The sequence below is a fragment of the Ornithorhynchus anatinus genome, chromosome 10 (genome assembly GCF_004115215.2).
Source record: "Ornithorhynchus anatinus isolate Pmale09 chromosome 10, mOrnAna1.pri.v4, whole genome shotgun sequence".
Taxonomy (NCBI): Eukaryota; Metazoa; Chordata; class Mammalia; order Monotremata; family Ornithorhynchidae; genus Ornithorhynchus; species Ornithorhynchus anatinus.
Genome location: NC_041737.1, coordinates 46,285,275 through 46,305,314, shown reverse-complemented (window position 1 = coordinate 46,305,314; position 20,040 = coordinate 46,285,275). Strand labels below are relative to the sequence as shown.

Below are 20,040 nucleotides of genomic sequence, written 5' to 3'. Positions count from 1 at the left end.
AGGATTTAGTGATAGATAGAATATGTGGGTTGAATGAGAGAGATGAGTCAAGGATAATGTTGAGGTTATGGGCTTATTAGACAAGAAGGATGGTGGTGCTGCCTACAGTAATGGGAAAATCAGTAGAGGGGCAGGGTTTGGGTGGTAAGATGAAAAGTTCTGTTTCAGGCACGTTAAGTTTGAGGTGTCGGCGGGACATCCAAATGGCAATATCTTGAAGGCAGGAGGAAATGCGAGACTGTAGAGAAAGCGAGAGGTGGTAGTTGAATAATAGTAATTAGTAATTATGGTATTTGTTAAGTGCTTACTATGTGCAGAGCACTGTTCTAAGCGCTGGGGTAGATACAGGGTAATCAGATTGTCCCAAGTGGGGCTCACATTTTCTAATCCCCATTTTTACAGATGAGGTGACTGAGGCACAGAGAAGTTAAGTGACTTGCCCAAGGTCACACAGCAGACAAGTGACAGAACTGGGATTAGAATCCACGACCTCTGACTCCCAAGCTCATGCTCTTTTCACTAAGCCACGTTGCTTCTCTAACCTCTTGAATAAACTCTTGAAGTCATGGGAGTGTAGGAGTTCTCCAAGGGAGTGAATATAGATGGACAATAGAAGGGGGCCCAGTGAACCTTGAAGGACTATCACATTTAGGGGGTGGGAAGCAGAGGAGAAGCCCATTGGCATTCTTGGAGACCATTAGGAATCCAGCTGCATTCCTCTCAGTGGACTGACTGCACAATCTTTCAGTCTCCTTTTAATTTTCATAATTTAAAAAAAGTTTTTCTCCAAGCCCTGTAGCAAGGTTACAGTTTATGATTCCCTAACATTACAAAAGTTATGTAACCAACAACAGCTGCTTCCTTTTGACAGCCAGGTTCCAAGGAAGACAATGAGAACTGCATGAACCAAAGACAAAAATTTAATAGGAGAACCTGGTCTCCTAGAGTCTGAGAGTGGAGAGATTTACTTGATAGGGAGCTGGGAATAGCAAACAACTGCATTTCTGTCTCTTTCTCTCTTCCTCTCTTGTCTTTCTCTGCCTCTCTCTTTCTCTCTCTCTCTCTCCTTCCTGAATCCCAATATCTTTCTAGTTCTACTCAAACCACTTTAGTTCAGGTTAGGCTTCACTTTAGTGTTCTTCTTTCATTGGCAGTGGATCACAGTGGGCCAGGTCAAGCCTCAGCATTCCTGGTTCTGTGGATCCTAGAAGAAGGGAATTTTTCTGGTAACATCCTGCTTTCCACCTCCAGGTGAGGCAATGAGGGAAGAGGAATCAGGTAGTTTCATGGCCCATGGGTGCAGGAATACTCCTCTAACATCTAGGACATTACAATTAATTCTCAGTGAAGTCTTATGCATCCTGTGGAGTAATGATACCTGTCATTAGATGGGAAGGAAAACCACAGAGGGATTACAAATAATCTTTGCCTTAGTAATGAAAACACTATGGGATACCATCACATAGAGCACCTCAAAAAAAGACAAATATAATAAATTACCAGGAGAATCCTTAGAATGGAGAAGCAGCCTTGGAGTCCCAGCCTGGCCTTCTAATCCCGGCTCCACTAGTTGTCTGCCGTGTGGCCTTGGGCAAGTCACTTTCCTCTGCCTCAGTTCCCTTATCTGTAAAATGGGGATTAAGACTGTGAGCCCCATGTGGGACATGGACTAGGTCCAACCTGATTATCTTTTATCTACCCTAGTGCTTAGTAGAGTGCCTAGCACATAGTAATGAATACCATTAAAAAAACTGAGGGGGTAAAAATGATCAATGTAAATCATTTGGGGACATGGGAGATAAAATGGAGCACCAAAAAGATGAGGGAGAGCAATAGATAAGAAATGTTCATAAATGAAGTACATTGAAATTTGTAGTTGCTTTTTATAAATTATGTAGTGAGTTTGAATTTAAAAGGGTTCACAAACAGAATAGAAAAAATGAAGGACAAGATAGTGTGTTAAATAATATTTTAAATTCCAAATTATATACCTTAAAAAACCTTATACACACAAATCTTTGAGAATAAAGCAGGGGCATAGATTGGAAAATGTACTGAATAGAATGATTTTTCTACTGAAGGTATTATTATTCTTCAATTTATGAAGTATTCTCCATCCCTAAAATAGCCATAAAACCTTAGGGTTTATGTCTCTTGGCAAATAAAAACACATTAAAAAAATGCCAAGGTCTCCATAAATGAAGACCAAGGATCTTTTAACACAAAGATACTGTTGCCTCAAATTTTTTCCCCCATAGGATTTTAATAGTAAAATTTCAGTTCAGTAATACTGAAAGAGAAACTGTCTTTCTAAGAGTTCTCCATTTTCGCACTCTGCTGAGCAGATTGAAAACCCATTTGACTTGCAGGGAAATTCTGTGGCGATGAAGAAAAACTCTGGAGAGCTATTGTGTGGCCTAATGGATAGAGCATGAGTCTGGGAATCGGAAGATCCTGTGTTCTAATCCTGGTTCTGCCACCTGTCTGCTGTGTGACCTTGGGAAAGTCACTTCACTTCTCTGGGCCTCAGTTACCTCATCTGTAAAATGGGGATGCAGACTGTGAGCATTATGTGGGACATGGACTGTGTCCAACCTGATTAGCTTACTATAGTGTCTGGCACATAGTGCGTGCTTAACAAATGCCATTTAAAAAAAAAAAACTGCAAAGAAATATGTGAATGGGGCCATGAGACAGCCACACATCACACTCTTCTGACAACATCAACCCCTGGCTCATCCCTGCTGAAATACATAGGCTGCCTGAAGCAGTAAGGTAAACTCCTGCTTTGGCAATATTGTGTGGTTTTCTAAAATGACTTTTCGTTTTCTATACCCAGGGGTCTGATTCCGCAGCCCTGACTCAGGCAAACTTGCTGGGGCTGCCAGATGTTTCATCCTGACTAAAGTGAATAGAACACTAAATACCATTTGAATTCCAACAAAATGGCACTCTATGAGTTCCAGGTCTTAGCAAGTTTCAATCAATGGTATTTATTTATTATTTATTATCAATGGTATTTATTGAAGATTTACTGGGTGCAGAACACTGTACTAAGTGCTTGGGAGAATACAATATGTCGTTAGTAGACAATGAAGAGTGGAAGACAGGAGCTACCCTCCCAAACACTTAGTACAGTGCCCTGCAGATAGTAAGCACTCAATAAATACCACTGATTGATTGATTGAAAGGTCAAAGAGACAGACTCATTTAGTGTGACAAATTAAGGTGGAGGGGAAAAGGAATTTACAATATTCAGTATTTTACAAGTGTCCTGAGAGATTTTCCTTTTAAAATCTCTGTACAGTCAATTTTTCTATAATGTAAGAGTTTTATTCCCAGGGAGGTCAGTGATGGCAGTCCAAAAGACCAGCTCTGAAATGCCCGTGACCATCATATTCACTGCAAGGCTTTGAATGTGGGGAGAGTTTTCAATCGTTGGCTATGAAGAGGGAGGGCGGTCCCGGCCAGACTCAGGATGTGGCCAAGGGGTTGGCGGTTCTCGCCTATCCCGCCGATGACCCCCGGGCCACGTCCTCCCGCGGTCCCAGAACGCCCTCTCTCCTCACCTCCGCCAAACTAATTCTCTTCCCCTCTTCAAAACCCTACTTAAAGCTCACCTCCTCCAAGAGGCCTTCCCAGACTGAGCTCCCCCCTTTCTCCCTCTGCTCCCTCTACCCCTTCCTTCACCTCTCCGCAGCTAAACCCTCTTCTCCCCCCTTTCCCTCTCCTCCTCCCCCTCTCCTGTCCCACCCCCTCAGCACTGTACTCCTCCGCTCAACTGTATATATCTTCATCATCCTATTTATTTTGTTTATTTTGTTTAATGAGATGCACATCACCCTGATTCTATTTATTTGCCATTGTTTTTATGAGATGTTCTTCCCCTTGACTCTATTTATTGCCATTGTTCTTGTCTGCCTGTCTCCCCCGATTAGACTGTAAGCCCATCAAAGGGCAGGGACGGTATCTGTTGCCGATTTGTACATTCCAAGCGCTTAGTACAGTGCTCTGCACATAGTAAGTGCTCAATAAATACTATCGAATGAATGAATGAACTATGCTGCCATTTAACACGCCACACACACGCACAACCACCATTTGGTAGAAGTTTGTGTGATTTGGCCCAAATGGGTCGGTTCCTAGAGAATTTCTCTAGTTTCCCTGACTCTCCAAATGGCTCCTGAGTCTTTGCACTGCCCTCCCAGATTCTTGGGAAGCCTGGAACAGGTCTGAACTATGGCAGAGGGTGGCTTAGGGCTGAAAATAAAAAAGGATTTAAAAGCATCCAGTACTACATGGGGGACAGGAATACTCCCCTAGCATCTAGAACATTACAACTAATGCTAAGTGAAGTATTATTCATCCTGTGGGCTAATGATACCTGGTGTTGGATAGGAAGGAAAACCACAGAGAGATTACAAATAATCTTTGCCTTAGTAATGGGATACCATCATATAGAGCACATGGTCCTGAAGAAAATGTGCATTATAGTACTCATGAGGTATCTGATGCTCGTAACTGCAAAACACTGTCTTCCAAACCTGCACTGCATTTTACCCAGACAGATGCATGTCACTGGAAGAACATTCCTTCATTCTGCGATAACATTTTTCAAAATTCTAAGTGAAAACATATACTATGACCAAGTTGACTACTGTGTTTTATCTTTTAACAGTGTATTATAACAGCACAGCCACCACACTTCACCTGGAAAATGGCTAGGGGATTACCTTTAATCAAGCTGCCTGGCAGGGATATGATTAAGGAAGAGATTCTGTGAGGTCCTTTGGTCCTTTATTCCTTTGACATCCCTCTAGGTGGCAAGGTCTCTTTCCTCCAGTTTTCCATTGCTTCCACTCAGCTCTCTTGTTTGATTTGTTAAATCTCTGTTTTAGTTCAGTGTTTCACACCCACACCAACATTCTGTCATTCCCCTGAAGGCCATGGGACATCTGCCAGGGAGTGTAATCAAATGTACAGTTAAGTACAAGTCAGCTAAACATCATTTTGTTTCCTCTTTCCCTCCTCCCTTTCCCATATCTTTTTTTGTGATTTCCTCTAGGTTTCCTAGGAATATTTTCTCTCCCATCTCATTTACCCCTTTTAGAAGAATTTTCTTCTCTCTCTTCCATTCCATAGCCATTTCTGATTTTCTGTAGCTCCCTACCCTTAGTCCCCTCACCATTCTGGTCTTTGCCCCAGTTCTGCCTGATATGTTTCTAAGACTCCCACTTAGCTTTCTTTCCCCATTTTCTCTTAGTCTGTCATTTTAATCTTTGTATTTTTTGTATTCATGCTCTTTCTGGCTTCTGGCCCACTTCTCCTATCTCCTTTACTTCTTGATTTCTTTTATTCCTACCTGTCTGTCTTCCCATTGCCTCTTGTTATATGATGATCCCCCTAAGGAAAATATATCCAGCTTGCTTTACCTAAAACCCATGAGTGTGTGGTTGCTTAACAAATATTAGTTGATAATAATATGATATTTTAGTTTACTGACTGTCCTGCTTAAATAGGACATAACTGCACATAACCAGATGGGGATTATGCTGCAAAACATCCCATGTGCATCTCTGCAATCACGCAGTAAAATTAATAGCCTTTTTTTTTAACTCTTTGGGAGCCAGATTCTTCCTTTCTTTTGCATATTAAATATGTCTGGCACAGTTTCTCCTCAAACAATGAACAAGATGCAACCTCCTCCACCTCTCTGGGGAACAGACAACCATCTCTCCTCATGCTGATCATATCTAGACTATAAAATAAGAAAAAGAGGTCAAAGAAAAAGCTACAACAAGCAGAGCTAACAAGCCAACAAAGAGAATGGTACTTATGTATGAGTAAAGGAATCCACAAAAGATCAGCCTGCTGCTTTCTTAAGCTTCTGAAGAGCAGGCTCAAGAATTGGTGTTTTTCCACAGAACTCTGCAGCTCAATCCATACTAAATAACCACACCAACTAGGTCCCTGGGGTCACTAGTAAAGGAAGAGTTTGGGGGGAAAATAGAGAGAGAGAGAGAGAAGAGGAAATGATGCCCTAGGGATGAGGAGAAAGAACCTATGAATGAATGAATGAATAATAATATCCTGGCAGAGCCATATGGAAGGAAGGAGCAGTGTGGCTACTGTCATAGGAATGTACATTCATTTCATCCACTCATTCAGTAGTATTTATTGAACACTTACTGTCTTCAGAGCACTGTATTAAGCACTTGGAAAGTACAATTCAGCAATAAAGAGAGACAATCCCTGCCCATATCGGGCTTACAGTCTATAAGTGGGAAGACAGACATCAAAACGAGTACACAGGCATCAATATAAATAAATAGTACAAGAAGGGCATACATTCTCCTCTGTTAATTTGCAGAGATAGGAAACCTCATGCCAGCTGATATTAAATGGCAGGAGGAGCAGAAGGGGGAAAATGGGAGACATTGGGGGAAGGGTTGGCTTGAGAGGACAACTAAGAAATACAGTCTGGTCCTAGTTCATTCATTCATTCAATCGTATTTGCATTTTAGTTATATGACCTCCCCTTTCCAATGGTCCTAAGGAAATGTATATCTGATCTTATTAGTACAGTACTCCACACCCAGTAAGCACACAATAAGAAGTAATAATAATTATATTTGTTATCTACTTACCATATGCCAAACACTGGGGTAAATACAGGATAACCATGTCCCACATGGGGCTCACAGTAAATAGAAGGGAGAACAGGTATTAAATCCCCATTTTGCAAATGAAGGAACTGAAGCACAGAGAAGGTAAGTGACTTTCCCAAGATCACACAGCAAGCAAGTGGCAGATCAGGATTAGAATCCAGGTCCTTTGACTCCCAGGCTCCTGCTCTCACTTAGGCCACCCTACTTCCCAAATAGATACCACTGATTGATCCATCCTTCTAGCAGCTAAATTGCCAGCACCAAGAGCAACCCCTTTTCCCCTACCTATCTGCTGTTTGAGAGAAGCAATGTGGCTTAGAGAAAACAGCACGTTCTTAGGAGTCAGAAGGACCTGGGTGCTAATCCCAGTTTCACCACGTCTGCTGTGTGAGTTCGGAGAAGTCACTTCACTTCTCTGTGCCTCAGTTCCCTCATCTGTAAAATGGGGATTAAGAGTGTGAGACCCACGTGGGACAGGGACTATATCCAACCTATTATCTTGTATCTACCCCAGCTCTTAGAATAATAATAATGATGGTATTTGTTAAGCACTTACTACGTGCAAAACACTGTTCTAAGTGCTGGGGTAGGTACAAGGTAATCAGGTTGTCCCACTTGGGGCTCACAATCTCTATCCCCTTTTTACAGATGAGGTAACTGAGGCACAGAGAAGAAGTGACTTGCCTAAGGTTACACAGCAGACAAGTTGCAGAGGCAGGATTAGAACCCATGACCTTTGACTCCCAAGCCCGGCCTCTTTCCACTAAGACATACTGCTTCCCTTAGAACAAGTGCTTGGCATACAGTAAGCGCTAAACAAGTACCATTATTATTATTATTGCTTAAGGAGCCACGATAGTTGAAGAACCCTTCCACCAGCTCCTTCAGGAGTCAGGAATCTCCCTCCACCTGGGGACTTCCTTGGCTGCTACTGCTACTACTAACTATACCAGCTGTCAACGGCAGCTCATCAATCGCCCCTTGTCCAACATCGACTCCTTTCCTCTCCCACTCCGCAGCCTCAGGCAGGGAAGCTCGGCATGCAAGGCCCCAAAGACACCAGGACAGAAAACCCAGAAAACCATACCCTGCAACCCTCTCCTGCAGCCAAGGTACCTCTTTGATACTAAATTACCTCCAGATTTCCCTTATGATTATTTCTCTGAACGCTACAGCACTCCGCCTCCTCTCTCCACGTGCTCTTTCCCACCCTAATCTCTGGCAGGGATTGTCTCTCTCTGTTGCCGAATTGTACATTCCAAGCGCTTAGTACAAGTGCTCTGCACATAGTAAGTGCTCAATAAGTACTATTGAATGAATGGTCCCTCACGATGCCCACTCTCCAGCCCCAAGTTTTAAATTAAGGGGGAATCTGTTCATACAGGGTCTCAAATCCAGTGTTTTCAAAGCAAAGCACAAAAATAACAAAAAGGCAGTCCGATCCTCCTTGCTTTCCCAACTCTATCGTATTAGGCTCACCCACGTGCTCAGTATACTGCTCAACAACCAGTTAACGCTCAGTAAAAGCCATTGATTTATTCTTTTCCTCCCCACCCACTTTCACCCTGTGTAGCACCAGTGGCTCCGAGGGATCCTCCTTTTTCTCATCTATGATTATTTTTCCATATTTCTCTTTAGTTCATTCCCAGCCCCCAGCACCGACCCCAAAACGCACACACACTTCCTAAACATTTCCGTGTGGAAAGGTGATTTCCTTCATCTGGGCCTTCAAAAGAACCCACCCCCCCAGCCCAACTCACACCTGAAGTTATTTAGCAGTGGGTGGGCCGCTGTTGAACTCTCCAAACAATAGGCATTACTTGTATGCAGCTCAGGTGAGCGTGTTCAGGGTTTTCCTGAAACTACTTTGCTTGGTCCTGCGTTCTAGGTAAGATTTTGCCTATGAAAACTTTTCTGCGTTCATATTCTTTTCCTTCTCTGTGCTTTATTTTTGACATCTCCCACTAGGTTGTAAATTTCTTCTGGCCAGGAATTGTGCTGCTCAATTATTTTTCACTCTTCCAAGTGCTTAATATAGTGCTTTTCACACAGTAAGTATTCAATAAATAATGTTGATGATTCAGATTTGGTTGCCAGTGCAGGCTGTTGTTGTTACTGTCAAATATTGTTGCAGTGAGATTCCCCCTAACTTTTCCAACCTGTTTGGAAACCCGTACTCTTCTATTCCCACAGCACTTTAGGCAGCAATTTACTTTCTCCTATTACTCTAGTCTGTAAGCCCGTTTTGGGCAGGGAATGTGACTACTAAATCGGTTATATTGTACTCTCCCAGGAACTTAGCACAATACTCTGCACAAAGCAAGTGTGCAATAAATATGATTCAATCAACTGTATTTGTTGAGCACTTACTATGTGCAGAGCACTGTGCTAAGCATTGACTGTTTACTTTCTGGGCATCTCTTAGCTTCAGCTCAGGCAATGCTACCCTTTTTCAGAGCTGTCTTTTTGCAACTAGAGGACACTTTCTCATTCCACCTTTTCTTTTAGAATGCATTGGAATATTTGATTCTGCACCCTAGTTAAAACTGGTAATTCTCTTTAAGCTACCAACCCTTCTTCCTTTTGACATTACTGTATTAATAGCAGTTAAAGATCTTTCTTTCACAATGAAATTGTTTTACAAGATCAAGAAATTTTCCAATTATCACTTAGGGACACAAGTGACCTTTATTTTAGCCAGTTCTTTCTGCTAATGGAGCTATATGAAGCTAAAATAGATGTGCCCATTTAAATGAGCTGGTTTTCCAGATTTGTTTACTCCAGTTCACTGACACAACTTGATGGTTTTCAGTCAGAGCCAAAAAGACCCAAAATGGAACCTGTCACATAAACCTTTTGAAGTTTGTTCCTTCCCAGTAACCATCCCCTACTAAAATCCTCACTCCCATTTTGTTCCATTCCCCCGGCCACTGCTCCCAATGAAAAATTCACTTCTACTTGTATACTGCTGTTATATTTTTATTTATCAGTGATAGGCATTTTATGTACCCAATATGGACAGGACTGTGGGTCTCAATCAATTTATTGAGTACTTGCTGCGTGGAGAGCACTGTACCAAGTGCTTGGGAGAGTACAATATAACAGAGGTGGGAGATCCGTCCCCTGCCCACAAAAGCTCACAATCTAGAAGGGGAAACAGATATTAAAATAAATTTACAAATGTGTACCTAAATTACACATGTGTACATAAGTGCTGTGGGGCTGAAGGAGGGCAAATCAGAGTGAAGCAGACAGGAGTGGGAAAAGAGGAAATGAGGCCTTAGTCAGGGAAGGTCTCTTGGAGGAGGTGTTCCTTCAATAAGGCTTTGAAGGTGGAGACTGTAATTGTCTGTTTTCTATGAAGAGGGAGGGTGTTCCAGACCAGAGGCGGGAAGTGGGTGAGAGGTCAGCGGTGAGATAGATGAAATGGAGGAACAGTGAGAAGATTGGCATTGGAGGAGAGAAGTGTGTGAGCTGGGTTGTAATAGGAGAACTGCGAGGTCAGAGGGGGCAAGGTGATTGAGTGCTTTAAAACCAATGGTAAAGAGATTCTGTTTGATGTGGAGGTGCTTGGGTAGTGGGGAAGCATGTACTGACTGTTTTTGTAGAAAAATGATTTGGGCAGCAGAGTGAAGTATGGACTGGAGTGGAGAGAGACGGGAGCCGGGGAGGTCATATTGACATTTTCTGCCCCAGAGACGCTCTTGGGTGAATTTCACCATCAGTGGTGTCTTTGAATTGCAAAGACAACTTTGCAATTTTTGGTTTTGGTTAAGTTTGAGTTTTTGGTTAAGTATTGCTGTATAGGTCATTACTCTGGTTCTGGTTGGCTCCAGCTAGTGATTGCCTGAAAGGGTTGGGGGGATCTACCTCTCTTTCTCCCTCTCTCCACCCCTCCTTTCCTGCTCCCACAGTGGAATTTGGAGGAGAGGGGCTCTAGTGGCACTCAGGCCTGCCACTTTTAGCCCTTCTGAACCATCTAACCACTTATTTACATTAGTCCTATGGAATTGTGAATATGTGTTTTATATACTTGCCTTCCTCTTCCTACCTGTAATTTATTCAAGGGTCTGTAAACATCTTGAAGGCAATGCTTAATACTGTGCTCTGCACAGTTGGTCAATCAATGGTATTTATTGAATGTTTACCATGTGCAGAGCACTATACTCAGTGTTTAAGAAAGTTGACTATAACAAGGAACATGTCTATTCCTTGCCCACATGAGTTTATAGTCTAAAAGAGGAGACAGACATGAATAGAATTAATTTACAAATATGTACAGAAGTGGGGTGGGGTGAGTATTATGTGCTTAACGTTACAGATCCAAGTGCAGAATTGGTGGTAAATAATGGTGGGATCTTTCTCATCCTCCTCTAAGCTACTTTTACCATGACCTCAGCCAGAGCACAAGAAGGGCTGGGGTGGGGGTGGGCTGGGACCAGTGACACTAACTGAGGTCCTTCTTTGGCCAGTTGGTCATAAAACAGCGTGGCATAGTGGATAGAGCAAGGGTTTGGGAATCAGAAGGTAGTGGGTTCTAATTCCAGCTCCACCACTTGTCTGCTCTGTGACCTTGGGCAAGTCACTTCACTTCTCTGTGCCTCAGTTACCTCATCTGTAAAATGGGGAGTGAGACTATGTAACCCATGTGGGACAGGGACTGCATCCAACCCTGTTTGCTTGTATCCACCCCAACGCTTAGTACGGTACATGGCACATAGTAAGTGCTCAATAAATACCACAATTATTATTATGTTGATGGAGGCAGTAGGAGGCAGAGCAGCAGAGATATGTGCCTGGTATATGTCTTTAACTGCCCTTCAAGCACATAGGTTTCCTAGCTTCTATTCTATACCTGCCCCTTTCTGCTTTCCCTTAGCGTGGCTCAGTGGAAAGAGCACGGGCTTTGGGGTCAGAGATCATGAGTTTGAATCCCGGCTCTGCCACTTGTCAGCTGTGTGACTGTGGGCAAGTCACTTAACTTCTCTGTACCTCAGTTACCTCATCTGTAAAATGGGGATTAAGACTGTGAGCACCACGTGGGACAACCTGATTCCCCTGTGTCTACCGCAGCGCTTACAACAGTGCTCTGCACATAGTAAGCACTTAACAAATACCAACATTAGTTACTAATATTTCACTTTCAGTGGAAAGAGTCTGGGCTTGGGAGTCAGAGGTCATGAGTTCAAATGCCGGCTCTGCCATTGGTCAGCTGTGTGACTGTGGGCAAGTCACTTCACTTCTCTGTGCCCCAGTTACCTCATCTGTAAAATGGGGATTAACTGTGAGCCCCACGTGGGACAACCTGATTACCCTGTATCTCCCCCAGCGCTTAGAACAGTGCTTTGCACATAGTAAGCGCTTAACAAATACCAACATTATTATTATTGATTGATTATAGTGCTAATTATTTGGGCAGTGCCATACCCTTATAAATCCTATTCCCTCTTGGGCAAGGGTACAATTAGTGAGTAGGCAGATGGGTGTGTGGGGTGGAGGGGGACAGTATACTGCAAAATGCAAGCAAGAATTTTACATAAAGCCGAATTATGACCAAAGAGAGCGGCGTAGTGCTAGCACTATGCCACAGTGCCCCAGTCCAAAAAATAGTTGCCAGGATAGCTACTTTCAGGGTAGCTTCTTTCATTAAAAAGATGCTTTTGGTGGTGGTTTGATCAGAAACCTTCAGCAGTGATGGCGTAGTCCCAGTAGATGTTCCACTTTAGTAGCATTAGTAATAGTATTTATTAAGTGCTTACTGTGTGAGGAGCACTGTACCCACTGCTTCTGCATTGCCTAGGCACTTGAATCTGTACCCTTTGGGCACTAGGTATTGACCCCATCCTCAACCCCACAGCACTTAAGTATGTATCTGTAATTTATATTAATGTCTGTCTCCCCTTCTAGACTGTAAACTCGTCATGGGTAGGGAGCATGTCTATTGTACTCTCTGAAGTGCGTAGAACAGTGCTCTGCATACATAAGGGCTCAAATACCATCAATTGAGGAAAGAATACACCAGCTTCTGGTTGTCATTGTCTAACTCCTAGCACACTGAAGTATAGGTCAGATTTGGTGTAGTTGTGGGGAAGGGAGGGAAGCACAAAGACACAAAGGTGCATTGTCTAAGTTGTCTCTGCTGACAGTGAATTGGTTTGCCTCTTGTTTCTTTCTCCAAAGCAAGAACTTTGAAATAATGAACCCTAACTGCCAGAAATGAATGTAATATTTACATTAAAGGTAACATCCCCCTAAAGCCAAATCATTGATTTTTAAGCTTTTTTCCATTTAGGTCAACCAAAGGCTCCTGTAGTTCTTTATATGTCCCATCAGCCCTACACAGAAAATAAGAGCATGGCAGGATTTCTGTTGAGAAAAGAGGGAAGGTTACAGACATCTTTCTTTTCTTTCTAAAGAGAGGCGCAGCAGGACTGTCTGAATACAGCAGATCGGGACTGCTGCTTCAGAAGGAATTTCTTTTGGCCCACATAGCTGACGTGTTCTTAGGACGCCCAGGTAGCGGGAAGGCTAGAATCCAAGTCTCAGAATGTTATTGAATGTTGGTGAAAACAGCAGAGGTCCTTGGGCTCTTCTGTTAACTTTTCCCTTCTGCTGTGCATGGTCAAATTGGGATTTTAGGGGCTTCCCCATTCATGATATTATTTAGTAACCGGTCAATCAATCAGTGGCATGTAGTGAGCACTTATTGTGTGCAGAGCGCTGTATTAAGTACTTGGGAGAGTAGTAATGATAATTATGATATTTAAGGACTCACCATGTGCCAGGCACTGTACTAAGTACTGGGGTGGATAAAAGCAATTCAGGTTGGACACAGTCCCTGTCCCACAAAAGATTCACAGTCTCATCCCCATTTTTTAGAGATGAGGTAGCTGAGACAAAGGGAAGTGAAGTGACTTACCCAAGGTCACACAGTAGACAGATGGCAGAGCCAGGATTATTTGTTTTGTATTTAAGCGCTTACTATGTGCAGAGCACTGTTCTAAGCGCTGGGGTAGATGCAGGGTAGTCAGGTTGTTCCATGTGAGGCTCACAGTCTTAATCCCCATTTTACAGATGAGGTAACTGAGGCCCAGAGAAGTGAAGTGACTTGCCCACGGTCACACAGCTGACAAGTGGCAGAGCCAGGATTCGAACCCATGATCTCTGACTCCCAAACCTGGGCTCTTTCCACTGAACCCAGGATCTTCTAACTCCCAGGCCTATGCTCTATCCCCTGTGGCATTCTGCTAACAGAGTTATTAGACATATTCCCTGTGTACAATGAACTTACATTCTAAAGGGGGAGACAGTCATTAATAAAAATAAATTATAGATATGATCGGGGGGACTCTGGCAAAAAACTTGCCAGCAATAGAATGTAGTGGGATTTCTCAGAAGTTACTGCAGTCTATTTTCAAACTTTTCTCCTTGAGGATATTGACGATGGTGGTATCTAAAGTCTGGCAGCATCCTTTCAGAATTCCATAAAGAGAGGAAAAGCTCATAACAACAACAACAACAATAATGATGCTGGCATTTAGCACTTACTATGTGCTAAATGATTCAGTAAATGGAAGATAACTTCGCCAGTAGATTCCCGATGCCTTTGAAGACTTGCACCAGGGAGTCTTACTGGTTTTTGTGGCTCAGATGATCTAATACATTGAAACAAGGTCTCTATTCATATGATGGTTTTGCACTTCACAGTCCCTCATCCTTGATAGCAGAAAGTGTGTTCAAAATACTGTTGAAATGTCACCCACTCTTTAGTGTGTCATCTTTTGTAATAAGGATGGAAATGTTTGCACTCTTCAGTCATGCAATGAGGGCACATGGGACAATATAGATTCTAAATATCACTGAAGAAATCCTCAGTTTGAAGAAATCATTTGCTTTCTGTCACTGATTGATAATATTCCTTTATCTAATCTTTAAGTTATGATGCAGGGACTTCTCCGTTGTCCTGGGCCTGTGAGGTGTCAGGATATTACTTCCTTTGCTCTAATTAATCTAGTGATTTTCATCTAATCAGCCTCGGTAGTGTTGGCTAACTGTCCATAGTCCTACACTACCAGAATGATGGCAGATGGAGGTGGGGCATTCTGGGAGAGATGTGTCCATGGCGTTACTAGGGGTTGGAGACGACTCGACAGCATAAGACAAGATGTGTAAACTCTTGGGATGCTTTTTAAAAGCCACCTTGGTAATAGTGTCTCTATTAGAGATAAAAGGGGGGAAAAAAGACAAGTACAAGGAAATAAAGTCTACTGGGGCAAAAATCATTTATTTTGAGTTAAACTTTTCTACCAAGGAGGGGGAAATACAGTATCAGCCTTTAAAATTTGGTGACATTCTAATTTTTCTGATGATTCTTTCCTCCTCCTCCCCCTCCTACCACTCTAAACTACTTTTTTTATGGTATTTGTTAAGCACTTCTTATGTGCCAAGACCTGGGGTAGGTATATGAGCCCAGGGAAAAGGAGATTGTCAGAAAAATCTCTTCTGTCAGCAGCTTGTCCCAAATATGGGGGAAGCTGCCCCATAACAGGGCCTAGACACTTGGGGGAAAATACACATCAGCTGCAGAGGGTTAATTACCACATGGTGGCAAGATGAAACTAAGTTCTTAGTTACCTGTGGGTTGACCATAGGAATGGAAAAATGGAAAATGGAAAAACTCAAGTTTTCCCAAGCATGAAAATTCTAAAAAAATTTGAACCCCAGGAACATATGGTATGGTAGTCTGGATTATGAACTTTCATTCCAATATCTCAGGAATAGAAATCGAGATCGCTAAAATCCGTGGGCTTGAACATTAAATACACAGAAATAAAACACTAGATGGCATTGGGTGTATCTGACATTTCAAAACCAGCTCATTACATTACTTCACACCTAATTCATTTTAAAATCCAATGTCCAAGACAGTAAAGTGCATTCCATATTCGAACATCTTCACATAAATATATTTCCTCTCTTCACCCAAAGTCATCATCCTCTCGTACGTCACAGATGCAAGTAAACCACAAATGAGAAAATGCTCATTTTTTTTCTTCAGTCACTGAAGATCCACTTGTAAAATCAGTTGCAAACAAACAATTTTAAATTAAAGAAAGTTACAGCTGAAATAAATATATTGGTGAAATTGGAGTCAATTTGATTGCTTCATTGAATTCACTTGGGTCTGATGCTCCTCGGTCATCTGAGAAGGGGTCTGTTGGAGGATATGATAGCTTCCTCACTCTTTGGAGTTGAGAGAACCCCTTTCAGTTCTCCAGGAACACACTGCTCTTTGAGTGGTTATGCTACATTTCTGTGTGCGTGTGTGTACCAACTTAGCTTTTCCTTTCTCTCACCCGGTTGCTATCTTTTAGCACCATTGCTGAGCTGGGTAGCATGCCAGGGGTGTATGTGTGTGTGTGCTCATGCAGGAGTGCAAAGAAGCAGTTCCATGCACATTTCTACCTGGCCTCTAAGTTGGCGACATGGGGGAGAGATCATGGCGGGAAAGCAACGGTCTGACGGCAGTGGTATTTGTAACTCTGTCACCTCAGGTGCCATCTCTCCGTCTCCCGTGTACCTGTCTTCCCACACAATTGTGCTGGGCTTGCACTTCTTGAGGATGTGACAACTCTGAAAATTTGCTTGGCTTTTTTGCTTGGTCCCCAGCTTTACTTAGATACCTGGCAATGCACAGCACTGCCAACAGATCACCAAAGTCTACTTCAAGTGGACACAAAATATACAATAAATAAATAGTCAAAAGCTAGTCCAGATGTGATGCTTCCATTATCGCCATCATTAGCTTCTTTATAACCTGACATTCCACTTCCCATGGGATTCTTCTCTTGTAAACCATTCATTTCTTTCTGTGTTTATTTGCCATCCCCAATAATACATTCTCACAGAGATAGATCGGAGGTGTATAAAGTTGTCAAAGGATGAAGAATTCTCTAAAAACAAAAAACGCTGTGCCCATTGTTCACTGAATGACAAGATGGGCCAGATTTTGCCATCAGCGAAGAATATTTGATCCACAGTCTCCAATACCATGGGACAGTCAGTCTTTTTTCTTTGGAGGACATGGCTTTCAGAACTGACGGAAAGCTAGAATGCTGGGTGAGGGATTTTATCAGGTGGCTAAGTTTTTATAGAGAAACCTGGAAATTAAGGTTTTTCTACCCTGGAGCGTTAATCGGATAAGAGACCTGTTTTTCTTCAGCAACCCTGAATATGATCCAGTTGTTTCTCTATGTTTTTTAGAGATTTTCGAAGCCGGTCCAAAGTCACCACCTCGGTGGAATAGAGGGATTCTTCCACTATTCCTCCCCAAATTTCCATTGTGTCCAGACCATCTGACCTGGTGAAGGGGCAGTTCTTCAAAGTGGCCAATAGGGCAAAAAGAGACCTGAGGTTCTCCAGATCATTTGATATTTGCGTCCTGTCAGGCATAGGCAGACTGGAGAGGATCTGCTGATAAACCGCCAAAGTTTGATCCATGTCAGCCAAATTCTGGAATTGTTGATTACCTGGGATGAAATCCAACCCGCTGACCCTCTGATCTGTAGAAACTCCATTCTGTGTGAAAGGAAGAGTGAGATTTTTTCAGCACGTTATTTTAGGTTGGTCCCTCTCTCCCACCCCTCAGTGAGCTTTATCACTGCAGCTTTCCACGGGCCTTAGAGCTCAGTCCTGGGTTTTTAGTTTTTTTAACTGAACTAGGGTCAATCCACAAGCTTTTGATTTTTTTTTTTCCTATGAAATGTGGACATGGCACTTTGTTGGCAGGTTCCAGGTTGGACTTACCATGACCACCATAGATTTGAGGTCATAGGATCTAGATTTAAGGACTCATGGGACTTGGGAAGAATTTAATTCCTGTGATTGCCATGAACTCCTCAGATGGGATAGGGTGATCTTTGTACCTCAGCTTTTTTACTTGAGAATCAGAAATAATCATGAGTAGTGTTTGTCATCCACATGTAGGGATTTTGTAAGTAATTAAGCTTATGTTTTTTCAGTTGTAGGTATTTGGCAAACACCAAGTGCTATCATATTAAGAATAACCTTCTTGGAAGATAGGGAAGAGAGCTAGTTGTCTCTAATTTACAGATCAGTTAATGGCATTTATTGAGTATTTAATGTGGGCAGAGCACCATACCAAATGCTTGGGAGAGTACAATACAACAGAGTTGGTAGACTCTGCCTGCCCACAACGAGCTTACAGGTGAAAAAATTGAGGCAGAGAGAGGAAGAAATGAGTCAGATCCCAGTCCCAATGCTTTATTCTCTAGTAAGTAGTAATATAAAGGAATTTGTTGAGCACCCATGGGTGCAGTGCTCTGTACTAAGCACCTGGCAGTACTGCGTATCTGCAGAGCCACCTTGGTCTTGGATTTGGGGGCAATATTCTCCATTGACCGTACCCTATTTGAAAGTTGTATTATTCTGGTGATGATCGTCTTGGTTAAAGTTTTGGTGTCAGCCTGGATTTTTTCAATACTTATTGGATGGCTGTAGTACAGATGTTGCCAGACACACAGGAACCCGTATAATAGTATGCATCGCATTTTCCTCCCCAAGGTGCTGCCGTTTGACCTTAAATAGAAGAAACAAGCAAACGAAGATGCTGGTAACAGAGGCACTGATTCAAAGGGAGGGTTGGGGTGAAAATGTGGACACACCACTTTCTGCTAGAGCTGCTTTCTACTTAAATCAAAATCATGTCCCTCTAAGGCTCTGGAATGAAGATGTTAACATCAGTAAAACTCTTGGAGTCAAGGTAGGATTAATTCTTACAGTCTATTATTAACAATAACAGAACTGATTACGAGCTCATACTGGGTTAGATGCTGTATATGGTACCTAGAAACTGACAGAGGCCTATCATTTTGTGGGGGGCACTATGCCAATTCCATCTTAGATGCAACGGGGCCACCGCCACTACTTTTGGGATTTTGTGTATCGTCCTCATTATCATCAGCATCTTTTGAAGTGCCTCTCTGCACATGGCACTAATCTAAGTGCAATTTAAAGCATATTCAACAGACATTGTCCCTGATGTAGCAGATGGAGTAAGGGCATGAAGAAAAATGAACCACCATTATACAAAATAAGGTATTTATGTTGTGTAAAGAGGGGCAAGAGCATGTTTTGGGAAAGGTAAGGTTGGCATGTTTAAAAGGGGAAAAAGCAGCCACCCCTTTTCCAGTTAATCTCTGAAGGTTTATGGAAAAGATGAGATTTCAGGAATTTGGAGAGTGAATGAAGAGGGAAGAACTAGAGAAGCAGCGTGGCCTAGTGAAAAGATCACGGGTTTGGGAGGCAGAAGACTTGGGTTCTAATCCTGGTTCTTCTATGTGTCTACTGTGTGACCTTGGGCAATTTGCTTCATTTCCCTGGGCCTGTTACCTCATTTGTAAAATGGAGATTCAGTCCTGCTCCCTCCTACTTAGACTGTGAGCCCCAGGTGGGATAAGGACTGTGTCCAACCTGATTAACTTGGATCTATCCCAATGGTTAGAACAGTGCCTGGCACATGGTAAGCATTTAGCAAATACCATTAAGAAGAACCAGCAGAGGTTTAGGGGTAAGAGAAGGATGACCAGTAAAAGGAGAGTGTTTAGTAAATTTGTTGAATGAGTGGAAGAGGTAAGGGTTGTGAAGTATTCTGGGGTGGCTTGAGGGGTTCTGAAGCAGGGGATTAGGATTTTGATCTTGATTCACTGTAGAGCAGGGGAACCCCTCAAATGTTAATAATAATTATGGTATTTAAGTGCTCACTATGTGCCAAGCACTGTTCTAAGTGCTGGGGTAGATACAAGGTAATCAGGTTGTCCCATGTGGGGCTCACAATCTTGGTCCCCATTTTACAGATGAGGTAACTGAAGGCAGCGAGAAGTTAAGTGACTTGCCCCAGACAAGTGGATGAGCTGGGATTAGAACCCACATCCCCTGACTCCCAAGCCCATGCTCCTTCCACTAAGCCAAAATAATTTCCATTCTACTGAACTCACAGAGGGAACTCACTGCCTCAGTTTAGCTGCTGCTTATTTTTCCTTCCCAAAGACTGTCAGACCCTTTCCTTCCACTCTAATGTTCTGGCTGGCAGGATGAGAAAAGGGCTATAAAACTGTTTATCATGAGAATGGAAATTATTGATGATAGACACCCCCACACCTCCCCAGAAATGGCATTATTAAATCCTAGTCAATGATTGCCATACTGGTGGGGCAGAGAAATCCCAGAACTGCATTCCCATGCATTCTTCCCCTCCCAACTCCCTTTTCAACTAGTGGGTCTGTGACAGGGCCAAAGATCAGGCAAAGATATGGGTCCCCTAAGGATATTTCTTTTCCACCCTACTACAAAA

At 42.7% G+C, this 20,040-nt stretch overlaps 1 protein-coding gene across 1 annotated transcript; it reads right to left on the bottom strand.

Moving 5' to 3' along the window:
* Positions 1-16,886: 16,886 nt before the first annotated feature.
* On the bottom strand, positions 16,887-18,238 carry LOC100078019 (leptin). The gene is made up of 2 exons (XM_001509083.2): positions 18,095-18,238; positions 16,887-17,246 (listed from the first exon to the last, which is right to left on the bottom strand). Exons 1-2 carry the CDS (start codon positions 18,236-18,238, stop codon positions 16,887-16,889), a joined length of 504 nt encoding a protein of 167 aa, XP_001509133.2.
* Between the last annotated feature and the right edge of the window lie 1,802 nt (positions 18,239-20,040).